Source organism: Parus major, chromosome 27 (genome assembly GCF_001522545.3).
Source record: "Parus major isolate Abel chromosome 27, Parus_major1.1, whole genome shotgun sequence".
Classification (NCBI taxonomy): Eukaryota; Metazoa; Chordata; class Aves; order Passeriformes; family Paridae; genus Parus; species Parus major.
In genome coordinates this window covers 1,872,060-1,889,946 of record NC_031796.1, presented here as the reverse complement: position 1 = coordinate 1,889,946, position 17,887 = coordinate 1,872,060, and the positions used below count along the sequence as shown (strand labels likewise).

The 17,887-nt window shown below is 53.6% G+C and overlaps 4 protein-coding genes across 5 annotated transcripts; 2 read left to right on the top strand and 2 right to left on the bottom strand.

The window, feature by feature from the left end:
* Positions 1-2,394: 2,394 nt before the first annotated feature.
* Positions 2,395-8,590, bottom strand: PSME3 (proteasome activator subunit 3). The gene is made up of 11 exons (XM_015651222.3): positions 8,469-8,590; positions 7,877-7,909; positions 7,516-7,578; positions 6,963-7,067; positions 6,629-6,677; positions 5,927-6,039; positions 5,367-5,435; positions 5,087-5,154; positions 4,880-4,934; positions 4,576-4,662; positions 2,395-4,106 (listed from the first exon to the last, which is right to left on the bottom strand). The coding sequence occupies exons 1-11, from the start codon at positions 8,508-8,510 to the stop codon at positions 4,026-4,028; spliced, it is 765 nt and encodes a 254-aa protein (XP_015506708.1). The 5' UTR covers positions 8,511-8,590; the 3' UTR covers positions 2,395-4,025.
* Positions 8,591-8,730: 140 nt separating this feature from the next.
* Positions 8,731-12,918, top strand: BECN1 (beclin 1). The gene is made up of 12 exons (XM_015651208.3): positions 8,731-8,900; positions 8,982-9,049; positions 9,117-9,175; positions 9,481-9,571; positions 9,827-9,963; positions 10,131-10,325; positions 10,532-10,678; positions 11,155-11,304; positions 11,393-11,453; positions 11,886-12,028; positions 12,314-12,777; positions 12,864-12,918. The coding sequence occupies exons 1-11, from the start codon at positions 8,774-8,776 to the stop codon at positions 12,480-12,482; spliced, it is 1,347 nt and encodes a 448-aa protein (XP_015506694.1). The 5' UTR covers positions 8,731-8,773; the 3' UTR covers positions 12,483-12,777; positions 12,864-12,918.
* On the bottom strand, positions 12,580-16,795 carry CNTD1 (cyclin N-terminal domain containing 1). 2 transcript variants are annotated; one of them, XM_015651215.3, is made up of 7 exons: positions 16,421-16,795; positions 16,257-16,332; positions 15,837-16,008; positions 15,221-15,383; positions 14,646-14,790; positions 14,174-14,270; positions 12,580-13,809 (listed from the first exon to the last, which is right to left on the bottom strand). In XM_015651215.3, exons 1-7 carry the CDS (start codon positions 16,590-16,592, stop codon positions 13,648-13,650), a joined length of 987 nt encoding a protein of 328 aa, XP_015506701.1. In that variant the 5' UTR covers positions 16,593-16,795; the 3' UTR covers positions 12,580-13,647. The 2 variants fall into 2 exon arrangements, with proteins under 2 accessions (XP_015506701.1, XP_015506702.1); XM_015651216.3 differs by having other exon boundaries at positions 14,209-14,270.
* Positions 16,796-17,108: 313 nt separating this feature from the next.
* On the top strand, positions 17,109-17,794 carry LOC107215223 (cytochrome c oxidase assembly factor 3 homolog, mitochondrial). The gene is made up of 2 exons (XM_033520081.1): positions 17,109-17,342; positions 17,423-17,794. The coding sequence occupies exons 1-2, from the start codon at positions 17,138-17,140 to the stop codon at positions 17,533-17,535; spliced, it is 318 nt and encodes a 105-aa protein (XP_033375972.1). The 5' UTR covers positions 17,109-17,137; the 3' UTR covers positions 17,536-17,794.
* The last annotated feature ends 93 nt before the right edge of the window (positions 17,795-17,887 follow it).

Here is a 17,887-nt window from a genome sequence, read left to right as displayed (position 1 = left end):
GCTGGTGTGGACCTTTCCTTTGAGAAGTACACAAAGAGCAGATCGTTCAGGTTTGACTTTGCCTCGTGGGTTTGCATCTCTGGTTCCTCTAAGCCAGGGCACAGGCTGCAATTACAGAAGGGCTCTTTCCAAGCAGCACAGCAGTAGTTTAAGAAAACTCCACAGGCCTTCCTGCCCCACAAATCACAACTCAACCCTGCAGCTGGGCTGAGAGAGATCCAAAAATAGAGTGTGGGAACACTCCTGGTTGTCTGCATGTTGGGGGCCTGGAAAGAAAGAGAAACCCTAATCTGTACTGACATCCCCATGACAAATCAACCACAGCACACACCCCAGGGCTGCTGGAAAAGGATGGCAGCTCTCTGCACTGCCTCTGCCCCACTGCAGAGCCTGTGCCATGGAGGCCTTGGCTGATACCAGGTTTTTTAGCACTGTCTGCTTCTGCTGGACTTTTCCAGCTCTGGTTTAGAGCTGTTTCAGAATAAACAAAACAGGCCTAAATCCACCTTTATCTTGCAGTAGGAATTTCAGGAAGCAGAGTAATTAACTAAGTCTGCAGAGCCAGAACCTGTGTCAATAGCTGCCTGATGAAAAGCAACAAGGGATCTTTGGGGTTCACACACACCACAGAATTGCTCATGTATCCTCCCCAAAAGGAGCCTGCAGCAGCTTAAAGCTAACCTAGAATTAAAGAAATTGCACGTCTGTAACAGCAGCGTAACTTGTTTAAGACCTGCTCAGTGCACGTGCTGCTTGCCACATGCCAGTCCCCAGTGTGATCAGCCCATCACTGACCCACATCCCATACAGAGAACTCACATCCTACCCAGGTTTTATTTTGGCTATGTGGTTGATTTTAGCCACTGCCCATTTTATATTTGCTAAATTGCCCACATTCCCCAAACAAAGCAGGGGAGATGGGACTGCTGGGTTTTTACGCACACAGAAAGGTAGAGGTGGCAAAAAATAGCATCTGAAATTTACTGAAACCCAACCCAGACAGGTTTTAGCTTGGGGAAACTTGGAGACGGCGACAGCTGGGGAAAGGGCACAGCAGGAGAACCCCTGCCAACACTCCCAACACCAGCAGGGCTTGAGCAAGCCCCAAAGCAGAGCTCAGGCTTTAGAAAGCTCCCACTCCCAATGCCTCACCTCACGGGGTCAGATTATGCAAAGCACACCAGTGGAGCCTGCCTGACCCTTCCTCCATTCCAGCTGTGCTGCTGGCAGTGCCTGTGCCTGCTCACAGCTGCTGAGCCATTGTTCTCCTCCCCTGCACTTCCACTGGGATGTCTCAAGGACTGGTGAAGCAGAACCATGAGTGCACTGACTCATGAGCTATGACTGCTCCCAGACTCACTGGAATCACAAACAAACCCTCCCCTGCTCCCACAGATGAACCCCAGCACCTGCCAAGAAAATTGTGCTGGATGCTCCATCCTTCCATGGGAGTGCTGGCACTGGATTCCTGGGAATTCAGGTTTTTTGACTGTGGTGAGGAGGAGCCCCCTCAAGCTGCACCACACCAAGTCTTGCCAGCAAGCCCTTCCTTTGGGCTCTGCTCCAGCTGCCTTGGCCCCGAGATCTGTTTGCAGCTCAGTGCCCCCTCCCTGCCTGGGTCAGGCACCTGCAGGGCTTTCCCACACTGCAGGAACTCTCCTGCACAAGTGGCTGCTCCTGTTCCTGGAGGTTCCACAGCCGGGAGCCCCGGTCTGCAGGAGCTGCTCCCAGGGCCAGCCAGACTCTGCTGAGCAGCAGTGTGACCAGGGCAGGCACAGCCCCAAACAGGCACCGAGCCCTGGGGGCTGGCTCAGAGGGGCTGCAGCCCTGCAGCTGGGGGCAGCACGCTCAGGAAAGCCTCAAGGGCCTCTTGAGAGGCCTCTGTGGCCCAGGATAGAGGGAAGGCAGGAAGAGGATGATCCCCAGAAGAGCAGAGGGCAGGGTGGCTGGGGACAGCAGGGCAGCTGCCTCTCCTTGGGTACCACACACAGGGAGCAGGCAGGAGCAAGAGACTCTGAGCCCCACAGAGACAGCAGGTGCTGCATCCAGCACAGCCCAGAGACACCTGCCTGGCAGAGAAACCCTGGAGCAACTGCAGCCTCAGAGAAACACCATGCAACATCCCCACATCTGAACTGGGACAGCACAAGTCCCACACTGAGCTGAGGTGGGACAGATCCCATCAAACCCAAGCCCATGGGCAAAATCATGCCCAATGTGAGGCATACTGAAGGAACAGAAACAACCTACAGAGCAGACTAGTTTATAACACAGCCAAAAAGAGAAATGAGGAGAATGAAGGGAAGGAGCAACTGAATGTGAGAAAGGCAGAAGCAGAACTGGACACTAAAACTGCATGGCCTAAGAGCCCAGCATCACACACAGGGGGCTGCCTTGAAAGAATTCCAAGTACCTTATTTTAATTTCTTGACATGGTAAAAGTTTACATACGTTCATCTCGCAACGAAAGCTGAACAAATTAAAAGGAATCAATACAAAGAAACACAAGGGGAAGTGCTGCTCCCAGACAGCAGCTCAACGCAGTTGGTTTGTTACTGAATATTTATTAGCGGGAAGACTAAGAGTTGACTTACTACAAACAACAACAGAAGAGTCTATAGCAAGGGCCAGCAGCCCGCCACACTCTGGGCAAATCCCTGGGAAACCAGCAAGAGACAACATGGCTCTTAGATGTGGAAGCAGAGAGGAAAAAAAAAAACTAAAAACAAAGTAAAAAAAAATAAGGGAAGAAAGTCCATTTCATTTGTCACTGTTGTTACAATGAGATTAACACAACTCTTAAGGCTACTGCACAATAAGAATATACAGGTGTAACAGCGAGACCTGGGAAACAGCGAGGTTCCTGAAACAAATGATTTATGTTCCCTGATTAGGGGACTTAAGTAGAAATACTATAAATAAGAAAATTTTGAAGCCTGCAGCGTTATGGGCCCACTTGCCACACACAAAAACTGACGTGATACAACCAGTCATTTCCAAAGGGGTTTGTAATGGACCACGAAATGTTCTGGCAGCTTGGAGGAGTCACGAGGCACGGGAGTGTGCCCTTTGCAGGGGAAAGACTGCAAGGTCTGCAAGGTACCAGGTGGGTATCAGCCACCCTCACCGTCAAGCACCAGCTGTGGCAGCCAGCCTGCTCTGCCGAGGCACCAGGGAGCACTGCCAGGGACAAGGGGACTCAGTCTGATCACATGCAGAGATATTTTAGGAGTTTAGCATCAGATCTCCAGCCCCTCCCTTCCCTCAGCCCAGGCAAAAGCAACCCATGCTGAAGGGGCAACTGGGACGTATGTGAAAGAACATTGGTTTCAGCCAAGGAAGTGGCTCTAGTCAAATGGCAGAAGCCACCTGAGCTCATGACAGCCAGGACAGCACCAGCTCCAGTTCCAAGCATTTGCCTCATGCTCTGCACTGATCCAGACAGAACTGGTGAGGCAGAGACCTGTGTGGCAGGCCCTGCTGAGCCAGGAGAGAGCCAGAAAGGGAGTGCAGACGGCTCAGTGGCACCAGAGCACAGCTGCCAAGGGGCAGGGACCCTGGTCAGTGCAGAGCTGGTGGCAGAGGGGCCTGGCCACAGCCAGCAGTGGGGAGAGAGCTTCCCTGCTGTGGCACTGCTGGGCCTGCCCTTGTGCTGGGCTGTTTGCCCTGTTCCAGAGACCCCAGTGCAGCCACCAGACAAGAGATGGGACAGGACAAGGGCTTGGTCTATAGTGTTGTTCCCACTCATGTAGGAAGCAAGGCATGAAGGAATGTCCCTGCCTGGCTGCAGCAGCCTCTGGGGCGTCCAGTGCAGCATGGCCTCTACTACCAGTGACTAGAGGAAGAGGGAGAGCTCCTGAGACCTGAACAAAACCAATCACAAAACTAGGCAAGAATTTCTTTAGAGTTTAACTAAGAATGCAATACTATTTCCAGCCAGTTTCCCATCTCGATAGTCACGTAACAAACCAAGGCAATGACGGTCTTTAGTTGACTGAACAGTTCTCAAGTTCAAACGTTGACACTTAATAGAGGGTCTCAGCATTGCTGCTCCGAGGCCTCTTGATCTTCTCAATGTTTTTAAGGATCATGTCATGCAAAGTGACCTGCAAAAGGGAAGAACAGGACTAAGACAGGGAGCCATCCAGCTTTCACCATAAGCACTGGTACCACAGCAGCACCACTGCCCTTGGCACCACCCTCAACCCTTGTGTGCAATCACACACCTGGTTAAGGTAAGGGCTTCCTTCAGCCAGACCTTACAGAAGCCAGTACATGTAATACCAAAAACATTTATTCAAAAACCCCAGGACTGGCTTGTACTGTAAGAGCTTAGGATCAGATTCCTACAAAGGGGGCACAAATATTTTGCAGTAGGACCCCATGAACACCGCTGGAAACATCTGCATCTCTATGGTGATGGTGGAGAAGCAGCAGTTGGCTCGTCTGGCTGGAGCCAAAGCGGGAAGCAGGCAGCAGGAGTGCTCAGGGGGAAAGGGGAGAGGAGCAGCAGCAGGATCACAACAGCCCTCCTGCTGCATGAGGAACCAGTGTGAGCTCTGTGTTTTCACTTACATATTGATTTCTCAGCTCTGAAATGATGAGGCGCAGACTAATGTACTCCTTCTCGTCGATCTCCGTCACGGTGCGGCGATAATCCTCCTGCCGGGAGCAGACACGGCTCAGCGGCCGAGCTCAGCCCGGCCTCCCACACTCTGCCCTCCACAGAGGAGCCCCAAACCTCCAGCTTGCTGCCCTCAACCCTTGTACGATCCCCCCCTCTTCCCTCAGGACCCTCAGCTCAGAAAGGACAGTGACAAAGCAGCTCAAAGAGTCCCAGGAAGCAGCAGTGTAAATCTCCATGTCCCCGCTGACTTACCACATGAGGGTACTTGGCTATTTTGGACACCAACTTTGCCCTTGTGATATAGTATCTGGCAGGAAAAGAGAGATTAAAGCTCAGATAAACAGCACCAGGATTATTTTCAGGTCCAAGCTGCCCTGTAACAACAGCTGGGGGACCTTTCCCAAACACACTCCTTTTCCAAGGAGACCCCAGAAAAGAAGTCTGTTCTTGCATCCCTACCTAGAAATCTGGTCCAGGTAAGACGCTGCCTCACTCTCCACAGTCCGAAGCTCAGCAACTGTTTCTTCCTGCAGGGAAGACAAGGAAGCCATTAGCTCCAGTAGGCTGCAGCTGGCTTTCAGGGCTTGGGAAGCACTGTCTCAGCAGCACCACATCAAGCTCAGATCTGGATTTTAAAATCTAATGTAACCCCAGGACTGCAGCTGCTGGACACCATGAACTGGAAGATTCAGAGGAATCCCAAATATACAAGTCCCTGGACCACCAAGCAGTGCCTTACCTGAATAGAAACACCAAAATTGTTCCCATCCTCTATCCTGGGAATGAGAAGCTGCACCCACATTTTGACCTGCAGTGGAGAGATCACAAAACTGACCAATGCCAACACCTGCACAATGACTTCTCTCAGGAACGTCAGCAAAAGCCTCCCAGGACCCTGTGTTTGCCACTCAGCTCATGGTAACCTGCTGCAGGTCCCTCATACACCTATAACACTTCCAAGATCATTTCCCATGGCTGGGATGCCATGAAAGCCAGCACAGGCCCAGCCTCCCATGGGAAGCTCTCCTCACCATGCCACAGGAGCTCTCGTTAGGAGTCTGTGCCTGTGCAAAAGATGGGCAAAGCAAAGCCTCATGAGGCCTGGTGACAGATATCCTTCTCCTCCAGGTGAACAACAGAGCTCCCCAAGGTTTTAACCTGCCTCCCAGCCCCTGTCAGACAGAACAAAGCCCTGCTTTTCCTCATCCACAGCACAAAGGGACCTGCTCCTTTCACAGCTCCACCTCTCCAGGAGTAAAACCACCCTGCTGCCTCCCCTCTCTCCAGGCTCACACCCACCGTATTGCACTTCTCAATGAGCAGCCTGATTTCTGGCTTCACTTTCTCAATGATGTCCACCAGCTGCTGGTTGCTCTTCAGCATCCCATTGGGCATCACAAACACTTTGGTACCTGTGGCAGAGACAAAGCCCCAGTGTCAGCAACTGGCAGGGACGGCTGCAGCAGGGTTGGACCGAGGGGCCACCTGAGCCTCACTCATCTCCCACCAAGGCCACAAAGGGACTGAGCCAGGCTGTGGCCACCTGTAGGGAAGGGGAAATGGGACAGCAGTGACCACAAGGGAAGGAAAAGAGAAAACACAGAGCAGGATGAGACTGAAGAGCTCGAGGATGCTGAGCACAAAGGGTTTTCCTGGTGCACACGTACGAGAAGTTTCTGTCTCAGCTTAATCCAAAGCCTGGAATCTTCTTCCAGACAAAGAGAGGAACTGCACAGAGCCACCAGGAGTTCAGCTGCCTCTGTCAGCAGGCCAAGATCCAGCCAAGTACTACTTATGTCTATCAGAGAACTACTAATTATGCTTCTAAGAGCTGGAACCTGACTCCTCCACATCAAAACATCTGTAGGTCAGGCTCTGGCCTGTATGAGCAGCAGCTGCTGTCAGGGCAGGGCAAGTGGGGCTCACACAGTTTGCATCCCCAAGGCTCAGTGCAGCAGTTCAGGGGGCAGGCAGCAACACAAGGGACTCGGGGATTCTTACCCTGAAAGGTCTCTTCGTGGTCTTCCAGCTTCCTCTTTTTCATATTTGGCTAAAATATACAAAATGTTTTACTCACAAACTAGTCGTAAGCTGTAAAAGCGTTGCAAAGGACAAAAAGGAAAGCTTAAGAGCCCTGCCATGTTCCTGGTTTCTAAGCACTCTTCCTTAAAGCCCAGGAAGGACTGCAGAGCAGTGTTACCTCCAGCAGACTTTCCAGGCTTGAGAGATCAATCTCCAAAATCTCTGTTATTAAATAAGAATATCCTACCCCAGCACAGAGCAAACCATGCAGTTTTAACAGAAGCTGGGATCACAGCCAAGAGAGTAACCTTACCCCATCCAGTCCATCGTGGCTGTTGGTGAGAAGAATTGGGTCAGGCACTGGGAGGTTCATGTCCGAATGGATCTGAGTAAGATCATGAATATTCAGGATGGGTTCCTGCAAAACAAAGCAGATTTGTTATTTTATTGTGAACTAATAAAGTCTGCCACCCCAAACACAATGAGAAGATAAAAGATTCAGGCATCCCCCTTGTCCAACTGTAAAATTAGGATGAATGACAATAAAAGGGCTGGTAATGTGACCCCTCCAGCCAGGAGTGCCAGGCCATGCTCAGTGGTGTCCCTGTGACACCCCAACACTGCCAGGGACAGCCCACTGGGGAACGTGGAGAAAGATAAATGTGAGAGATCACACAAAGCAAACTGCAAAAGGCACCACCCTTCCAGAGCCAACAGCACTGCAGTGCATGTGAGCAACCAGCTGCAGCCTTGTGTCCCTGCAACAAGGTGAAGTGCACAGAAAACACCCCTGAAGAGACCTGCCACACCACTTCCAAAATGGAGTTGAAAATGGAAAAGGATACAGAGCACAAGGCACACCCTACCTTAAGGAATCCATCGAGTTCTAACAGCTTCTTTGGAAAAAAATTTGCTACGAGGTCTTCAGCCTAAGAAAGAAAGAACAAACAGTGATGTGAAAGGCCACACAGCTCCCATTAGCAGGCAACAACACCAGGGAAATCATCTGTATGTAAGCAGGAAATGAAGAGAAGGGAAGCTCTTCCTGCTGCCAAAACCAAACAAAGCCCAGGTGAGAAGAGAGCCACGAGGCTCAGGAGCCTCAGTGCAGTGGGTGAATGATGGCCTGGGTGTTGCTAAGTCTCCAGAGCAGGCTCAACTCACAATCGAGTTTATCAGAAAAATACGAACAAAAAACCTCTTTCCTACACACCCTGTGGGACTCACCTCACTCGTGATGCGCTCCCTGAAGGAGTCAACCTACAGAACGAAACGGGGACAGGTCAGGGTCGCTCTCGAGCAGCGGGGCCCGGCGAGGCCGCGCACCGACCCCCGCAGCACGGGAACCGGGAGGAGCCCGCGAACACCGAGCGGGCGCTGCCCGGGGACACCCGGAGCGGCTCCGGGAGCTGCGGGGAGCTGCAAACCGCGCAGCTCCCGCCGGGGTGGAAGAACCACCGGGCGGCCCCGGGCCAGCGGCCGCGCTCTGCCGGGCACGGCTCGGGGGCGGCCACAGCGCGGCCCCGGCCGCATCCCCGCCCGCCCGGCAGCGCAGGGCCGGCCGGGGTGGAGACACCGCGGGCTCGTCGGGGCGGGCGGGCCGCGCTCGGGGGCCAGGGTGGAACGGCCGGGAGGCACCGTGGGGCGGCCCCAAGCCCGCCCCGCCCCGGGCCGGCGCCAGCAGAGCTCAGCGCGGGCCGGCGGGGCGGAGGCGGCAAGCCAGCCCGGCAGAGCCGAGCCGAGCCGGGCCGGGCCGGGCCGAGCCGAGCAGAGCCGGGCTGGGCCGGGCGAGGCGGGGCAAGCAGCGGAGCGGGCGCACCTTGAGCTTCACCTCCGGGTCCACCTTGAGCAGCGAGGCCATGGCGGGTCCGGTCTGGGGGCCGCTCCGCTTCCCCGGGCCCACACCGGAAGTGACCTCACGCCGCGCGCCCGCCAATGCCGCGCGCGCCCGCCGCCCGCGTGACGCTCCCCGCGCGCACGCGCCGCCGGGTCCTGGCCGCTGAGCGCCGCCCGGGGCGGGCACACGGAAAATGGCGCGGGCGGCCCGCGCAGCCCTGCCAGGACCGCGCCCCAACTGCGTCACGTCCGGCGCGCGGCGATGGCGGGGAGCGCGCGGGCGGCGCGATGGAGGGAGCGCGGGCGGGCGGCGGCACCGCGCACGTCAGCTTCGTGTGCCAGCGCTGCTGCCAGCCGCTCAAGCTCGACACCTCCTTCAAGGTCCTTGACCGCCTCACCATCCAGGAGCTCACCGGTACCGCGGCGCGCTGGGGTGGCGGGCCGGGGCAGGGGCCCGGGCCTAGGCCGGGCCTGGCTGACGCCTTCTCTCCCACAGCCCCGCTGGTGACCGCCGCCCCTGCCAGGCCCGGGGACCTGCACGAAGAGGAGAGCGCTCTGACCGAGGTACGGCGGGGCCGGGCGCGGCGGCGGCTCCCCCGGGCCCTCCGGTAACGATGCTTCTCGCCTTCAGGAAGCCTTCGTGGAGAACCGGCAGGATGGCGTGTCCCGGAGGTTCATCCCGCCAGCCAGGTACAGCCGCTGCCGCGCCTGAGAAAGCCTCCCCGTGGAGGGGGTCACACTGAATAGCTCCTGTGACCTCCCAGAGTTTCCCCGGCTGGAGCCCCGTGGCCCCCGGGCCCCCTGTCAGTCTGAACACAAGTGCACAGTCCTTGGGGCACTGCTCCTCAGCTGTGGGTCAGCACAAACCTGACAGAGCCCCCAAAATGGGTTGCCCCTGCTCTCCCTTTTCTCTGACCCAGCCCCAGATTCTGGTCTGGTGCTCGAGTTGCCTCCCCTCAGCGCTTAGCACTCATCTCAGTAACATTCTTTCCAAGAATGATGTCAACAGAAAGTGCCAACAGTTTCACGCTGATCGGAGAGGCCTCGGATGGTGGCACGATGGAAAACCTCAGCCGGAGACTGAAGGCAAGTGGTCATGAGCTGGTAACTCAGATCCTTGGGAACACAGCATCAGTTCTTCCTGATGCCATCCAAAACTAAACTGCAAAGTTTCCCATAGCGTTTGCCTTCCAGGGGCTTGGTTGGTGAGTAGTTGAGCAGAGATAGATTATTTTAATCAATATTTGACCTGCAAAGAAGACTTCTGCTAGCTGAAGCTGCTGAAAACCAGCAGGCAGCTGCCTGTGGTTTCACCTGCCCTAATGTGAGCCCTTCCTCCAGGTCACCGGCGACCTCTTTGACATCATGTCTGGGCAGACGGATGTGGATCACCCCCTGTGTGAGGAGTGCACTGACACTCTGCTGGACCAGCTGGACACACAGCTCAACATCACAGAGAATGAGTGCCAGAACTACAAGTGAGTGATCCAGAAATGACCCAAGACAGAGCTGCTGTAGCTTGAGGCACCATGAGCGTGGGGAGCTCAGGGTTGCCAAGAGGTGCAGGGGCTGCCAAGGAACTGGGGACTGACAGTGCAGGGCTTACCAGGACACCTGTGTTGGTAATCCTGTTGTTCTCCTTCAGGAGATGTCTGGAAATACTGGAACAGATGAACGAGGATGATAAAGAGAAGCTGCAGACAGAGCTGAAGGAACTGGCACTGGAGGAAGAGCGGCTGATTCAGGAGCTGGAGGATGTTGAGAAGAACCGCAAGATTGTGGCTGAGGACTTTGAGAGAGTCAGGGCAGAGGCTGAGCGGCTGGAGCAGGAGGAGGCTCAGTGAGTGAACTGCACCTGCAGCTTGTGGCAGGGGTTGGAGGCGACAGATAAATGAAGTTGTAACATGAGAGTCCTGTAAATGTGCCCAAATGCCAGTGGTTCACTCTCTGCAGAAGGAAAGGTGGCGAGACCAAACTGGCCCACAGAGTTGTCACTCTGATGTAGAAGCCAGCACTCAGCACTTCTTGTCTTGCTTTTGCTCAAAGGTATCAGAAGGAATACTGTGAGTTCAAGAGGCAACAGCTGGAGCTGGATGATGAGCTGAAAAGTGTGGACAACCAAATGCGCTATGCCCAGATGCAGTTGGATAAATTAAAGAAAACCAACGTGTTCAATGCAACTTTTCACATCTGGTAATGTAGACACTGGAATATTATATCCATGTTCATGGGATCTGCAGTGTGAGCCTGTTAAGTCACTGCTTTTGACAGGAAAGGTGCAAGCCAGCTCACAGTTACCTCACAGCAAAGCAGTGAATGCCACTTCCCAGGAGTGGCAGCTGAGTAAGGTGTGCCAGGCTGTGGGAAATGACTCCTTCAATCCCAGTAACACTTTGGGAACCCCTCTGCCAGCCAGCAGTGACACTGGCATTAGGGTTCAGAGAGCAGGCAGTGTAGAGAGGCTGGCTAGAGGTTTTTGTTGTGTTTTTATTACAAAAAGAGAACAAATGTTTGGTATTTACATACATTAGTTAAGAATAGGCATAAACCCTCTGTGTGCACGTCTGGCACTGTGTGTGCTGTGCTGCTGGGACATGGCCCCTATTTGGTTATCAGGCCAGGAGCTTTTCCCAGCCTAGCACACTTATTTATAATTCTTCTTATCACAGGCACAGCGGGCAGTTTGGCACAATAAATAACTTCAGGCTTGGCCGTCTCCCCAGCGTTCCTGTGGAATGGAACGAGATCAACGCTGCCTGGGGGCAGACTGTGCTGCTGCTGCATGCCCTGGCCAACAAAATGGGCCTGAAGTTTCAGAGGTATGTGCAATACCACACACAGTTCATTTGTGACTCAGAGGAAGACAGGCAGACTCAGGTGACTGTGAATTCTGTCTCCTTTTTTCAGATACCGTCTTGTCCCCTTTGGCAACCACTCTTATTTGGAATCCCTTACTGACAAATCCAAGGTAAGAGATCCCATACAAATAATGGGACATTGACCTTGAGTGACAGAGCCCTGGTCACAGTGGGGATAAAAGAAACAAAACTTGGTCTCTGTGAATGTGGAGTCTGGGAAAGCTGACTGCCCCAGCTCCTCCAGCATGGTAACATCTCACTCCACATCCTGTATGAGGCCACTGGTGCTGCCTGCCAGCAGTGCTAAAAGTGACAGAACTGTTGAATGACACACCTGGCCAGAGGCAGAGGCCTGCTTTGGGGTGATTGGCAGGAGTCAGGAATGTATGCCTGCACATGGTAGGCACAGTCACACTTGCTCTGTGCCACAAGCCATTCCTCAGCATCCCATGACAAATTTAAGCCTCACATGAGGTTAAAAAGCTGCAGTGACCATATCAAAAACAAGTGCTTGGGGTGCCTGATACAAATCTCTCTTCCAGGAGCTTCCCCTCTACTGCTCTGGAGGCTTGAGGTTCTTCTGGGACAATAAGTTTGATCACGCCATGGTGGCGTTCCTGGACTGTGTGCAGCAGTTTAAAGAGGAAGTGGAAAAAGGTGAAACCCGGTTTTGTTTGCCTTACAGGTGAGTGCTGCCACAAAACTGAAATTCAGCCCTTTATGCTCCCCCTAGCACTGCCTGCTGTTTCAGTCCTGACTTTCAGAAATCATCTGGAATTCTTTATGATGTGTGTTTGCTAATTTCATTGAAACTTGAAGTCAGCCCCTTGGGTGGAGTCCTGAGACTTGCTAAAGTCCTTTTAAAAACAGCACAGCATTCTTGTCAGATTTAAAATTTACTGCTTGATGTCATACTGAGATTAAATGTTTGCAGTAGGAGTGCACTAATTAAAGCTTGTGTGTGATACAGGATGGATGTGGAGAAAGGAAAGATTGAAGACACAGGTGGCAGCGGTGGCTCTTACTCAATTAAAACACAATTTAACTCTGAAGAGCAATGGACAAAAGCACTAAAATTCATGTTAACTAACCTAAAATGGGGCCTTGCCTGGGTCTCATCCCAATTCTATAACAAGTAACTGTGGTCAGAACTTGGCCTAGCAGCTGTGGAGTTGTCTGCATTGTGTTGGAGAAAAGCAAATTAAGATGTCTCTTAATATTAACCAGTACAAGATGTTTACAATACCAAAAATCCACAAGACACTTTAATAAAAATACCATTATTTACATGTAGTTTATAGAAAAGCAATATGCAAAGTTGTATCATCAAGCTGAACAGAATAAAACCCAGCTATTAAATGTGTTCTGCACTCTTATTTTTGGGGTTTGTGGCCATGCATGTAAATCATTGTCAGACTTCAGAACACCCATCAGTTTGATGCTGCTCTGTTACAGCTCATGGAAGGCGGGAAAAGCAGAATGTTACAAACATGGGGAATGATGTGGGAAAACTGCCAGAGCTCTGCCTGGTCATTAAAGAGCACTACAGTTTGAAATAAAGTATTTTGTAAGTCATATTATCACTTCTTTTTGTTAGTGAACTTGACAAGTGTATAACAACATTACAGCACTGTAATCCCTCCTGCAGCCTGTTCCTGCACAGGGCTGCAGCGAGGGAACAATGAAATATTCCACACTCCAGGTGTTTCCAGCCAGCAGTGCCTCCCACAGCACAAAGCTCTGGCACTCAGGACACACAGGCTGGGCACTGCTGTGGTGACAGGCACAGCACAGTGTGCTCATCACAGCACTGGTCACTGCTGGCTGTGAGAGGGCAGGAGCAAACAGCTGCAGGTGCTGGCACAGAGGGGACAATCACAGGCAGCTGAGACAGGAGTTTTATAAAAGCAGCAAGAGGAGACAGCACAGCTCCATTTGTAACACAGGTGTGAGAGCTGGTCCCAGCAATCCCTGTCCCAGGAGAGCCAGGCATGGCAATACTTCCCAAACACAACTACTCCGAGGGGTCTCTTTGGTCAAAGGAAACTTAGATTCAAAACTTAAAAGATGCAGCTCTTACAGTAAAGTTTTCAGAGCATTTCTGAACACTGTTGGGTCTCTTCAGAGCAGGAGTGATGCCTAGCAGGACGAGCCTCGCTAATTAACACGTGACTGACGGGCTGTTCCAGAATTCAGGTAATCCTGAGCTGTGCTGGGTGCCTGGGCAGTGTCACAGAGGAGGGACTGGTGTCAGCAGTGTGACAGTTCCTGCTCTGGGCCAGTGACTGGATGGACAGGGTGGTTCTACGTCTGAGGCAGAATTCTGTCCTCAGGAGATTTGGTTCCACAGTTCCCACGGTGCTGCTCAGGTGTGGTGCTGCCCACTATGCGCTTCACCACAGCGTAGGAGAACTCCAGGATGCTTTGTGAAGTAATGCCAGTGATGCAGTTTAAATGCTCCACAACCTGGAAAAAAGAAAAGATACAGCACCTAAAGACTGGGAGCTTACAGACTGGCAAGAGTAACTGCTCCATGGACACATTTCACACGGAGTTGTCCCATGAGATGGCTCCTCTACCTGCCAGTGAAACATTGTCTGTGGGGTTTTGTTCTGGCTGTGAAGCACTGAAGGCAAGGACACTCACCAGTGGCTGCACACAGAACTGCCCCACGCCCTCAGCTCTGACAGAAGCCCACATGCTTCCTGCTAAAAAGACAGGTGTCCCCTCCCTCATGCCACTCCCAGTGCAGCCCCATTTGCTGTGCTGAAACAGATAAACCACCTTGGCATTGTTCCTGTAGAGCCAACGCCTTCAGCAGCGACTGTACCTGATCCCAGTGCCTGAGGCTCAGGATGAACACACCTGTGCTGATGACTCCAACAGCCAAGAGCATGAAATCTTCCTTCACTGTTAAAAACTTGGCTCTGCAGAAGGAAAAGCATGTTCAGGTGTAAAATGCTGTTTTGCAGTTCAAAAGCACCTGCTGCTGCAGTTGCCAATGCCCAGGACATGTTGGCTTGTTCAGGCCAACCAAAGCCCAGCACCAGAAGCTGGAACTGACAGTGCAAGGCTGGGTTTTAACAACCAAGTGAAAAGCTTTCCATGCCTGTGAAGCAGCTGTGGGAAAGCATGTTGCTTTGAACTGGTGTATTCAGAAACGATGAATACCCCTCAAATTAGTTTGGTTGTTTTTTTAAAACATGCCCCTAAAATGGCATAATGAGAGTTATTTATTAGCTTTTTATAAGGGTTTTCATTTCAAAGGGTTATTTGAAGTCATTGTCAGGTAAGGCCCTTACATCTGCAGCTCACTTGGTGTGGAGTTGTCGATGGCAATCTTCAGCAGAGTGTCGTAGATGGTCTCTCTGGTCAGGTAGCAAAAGTCCAGCAGCTGCACACACAGCTGGTGTAAGGGCTTGGCAGGAAGCAAGCAGCCATTGTATCCTGCCAGAGATCACACCATCAGTCCCACATTTTGGGTCACTAAACTGAGTTAGGAGTGTTAGGTACTGTAAGGGAGAGAGAATTCTGAGGACAGCTGCCCTGTCTGAATGCCACAGGGTCCCTCGGCCTCAGTAAAATTTCACTCTGAAATTCAGGCCATCAGACTTGGGCCAAGAAAATGGTAGAAATGATTGTAGAAAATGGCACCAGGTTTGGGGGCTTAATCTTTTACTGAGTGAGTCATGACTGGCTGTCCAACAACATTAATCACTTTCTACAAAGGACAAAGTTCTCATCTAAAAAGTGAAGCCCTGGACAATCTGAACAGTTCCACGTGCAAAAATCTGTAATTTGAGACATTTTGGTTCACACCAGCAACAGCTCTATGACCCTAATAAAAATCTTCCTTCCCATTCAATCTAACTGATACCTAGAACCTCCAGAAGCAATTCCACGTAGGCCAACGGAGTTGACACATTGATCTGGTAGTGCAGAGTGTTTAAAACAGCAAGCTCCGACTCCAGCAATTCCTGTTTAGTGTAGGAGTATTTTAAGGATTGCAGAAATTTTAAAGCTGTGTCACTGGTCACTCTCTGAAGAGGAAAAAGAGATAAAATGTCTTCTAGGCAATAAGGCTCTTGGTGGGAACAAAGTGATCCATTACCTCTCTCCTCCTGCTGAGCACCAAGGCTGCCACTCACCCGCCTGTCCTTTGAGCTGGCATGGGAAATCCAGCTCTGACCTTTCCTACAGGTTTCCTCGACTCAATAAACCATCCCCAGGCAGGTGTGAACCCCTGTGGACACACAATTTTTGATAACCACAGGCCAGGATTTTCCTTCACTTTTTTTTCCACCCAGAACTGGGAACATTTCCCAGCAAATTGTTACTGGATGAGCAGCAACTTCCCTGCCCTAAAGGGAATATCGTGTCCTTGGCATTTCATTATCACTACTGTCTTTCAAAAAGGAAATCTATTTTTAAGAGATTAATACACTGCAGATTTAACCACGCTCCTAAAGCAAGGGCAGGCTGAGCAGGCTTACACTGTAGTGCAGAGAGAGTTTGCTGGCGAGCTGAACACACGACACGAGTCGCAGGACAAAGGTGTTGACTATCTGATCCTTCACAGAGCTCCAGCTGCTCTTCTGGCCTTGGCCACAGCCTTTAGTGTTCCCTCTGTCATCACACATCTGTTCTACTTGCTTGAGCATAAACCTACAAAACCCATAATTGCTCAGAGAATGGTCCTGTCTGCTGAGAAAAAGGAAGAAAGGCAGTTCCACATATACTTAAGAGTATATGTAGAACTAATAATTTGGGTTAAACGAATGAAGAGACAAAGCTCTCAACACCCACATTTGTCATGTGTGGTTTGGGTGAGTGGGACAGAGTGGGACAGGGCATGGGCAATATAACCCCATCAGAGAATGGGAAATGTGCTCAGTTTTTAGGACTCTTAGTACCTTTCCAGTAACTCCACTGCCTGGTACCGTGTTGAGTGGTTCAAGTGCCATTTTTCAGACAAAAGGAATATAAACTCTGCAAAAAGCACAGCACTCACTTTAGTCTCCCGAAGCTCACTGTACAGCTGTCAGCTGCCCCGGGAGCTGCTGTAGCTAAGTCTCACCTACGATCCGTGTCTCTTTGAAGCACCCAGCCTGCTCTGGCAGCTCGCTCAGGTACTGCTCATTCTCCGTGGCCAAGTGGATCAGTGTATCCTCGATAATTTCAGGAGCAACTCCACTGAACACGGGGCCTGAGTCACGGCCCCGGGGTTCCAGTGGCACCTGAGACCCCATTTAACGGGTCCGGGCCGGAGCCGTAATGACAATGATTTCACCGGTCCCACAGGGAGAGGCCAGGACAGGGCTCCGCCACCTCCTCCCGGCAGCGCCGGCTCCCGGCTGCTCCGAGACAGCGCTGGGACGGGACGGGACCGGACGGGACCGGACAGCCCCTGGGTGCGGGCTCGAGGAGGGGCCCAGGGGGGGTTCGGGCAGGGCCCGGGGGGGGGGGGTTCGGGCAGGGCCCGGGGGGGGGGGATTCGGGCAGGGCCCGGGGGGGGGGTTCGGGCAGGGCCCGGGGGGAGGGGTTCGGGCAGGGCCCGGGGGGGGAGGGGTTCGGGCAGGGCCCGGGCCCGCCTCAGGCCCCGCTCCGGGGCAGCGCCTCAGCACCGTCCCAGTCACGTGACCCCTCTCCTCCAATCAGCACGCGCCGGTACCGCGACCGGCACGCGCTGGGCCTCAGCCAAGCACTCGACGCCGCGCGCCGCTCGGGCCCTCCGATTGGCCAGCGCCCCCACCGGATATTGCGTCATACCGCCGCGCGGAGACGGCGGGGGAAGATGGCGGCGCCGGGGCAGCCGGGGGAGGCGGCGGCGGCGTTCGCGCGGCGCATCGACCCGGCCCGGGAGCCGGGGCTCAGCCCCGAGCAGCGCCGCCTCATGGCGCAGGTGGAGTACGCCCAGCGCCAGCGCGCCCTGCAGCGCCGGCTCCGCAGCCGCAACGTGCTGCTGGCGCTCGGCATCGGCGCGGTGACATTCGGCATCTGTATCCTCCGGGACCGGGGCACGGTGGGGCCGGGGGGCTCCGGGGCCGCGCCCGCAGCTTTTCCTTAATTCCCCCCGCAGACGGTTACACCTTCTACTCGGTGTCGCAGGAGAAGTTTCTGGACGAGCTGGAGCAGGAGGCGGAGGCGGCGCGGGCCCGGGCCCGGGCGCGAGCCGAGGGCGCCGCAAGCTGAGCGGGGAGCGCCCGGCCCGGCCCGGCCCGTGACTGAGCTCCGCCCTCGCCAGACAGCACGGGCCTCGAGGAAGATGCGTCTGAGTGGTTCGGGCCTGCCCCGTGCTCTGCTTTGGGCAGGAGAAGGCGCCGGGGGCTCCCCGCAGGCAGGGCACCCCCGCGGGCAGAGCCCACCCCGGGGCCTTTGCCTGGGCCGTGCCCATGGGAAGGACAGGGGCATTCGGGTGCCACCACTCCTCACAATAAATCCTCTCACTGGAGACCGTGTCAGCGCCCATCTCTTGGGCTGAGCCCCGCTCAGGATCCCGCCCTGCTGAGGGGGAGGTTTCTGTGTTGCTCTTTATTGTCACACA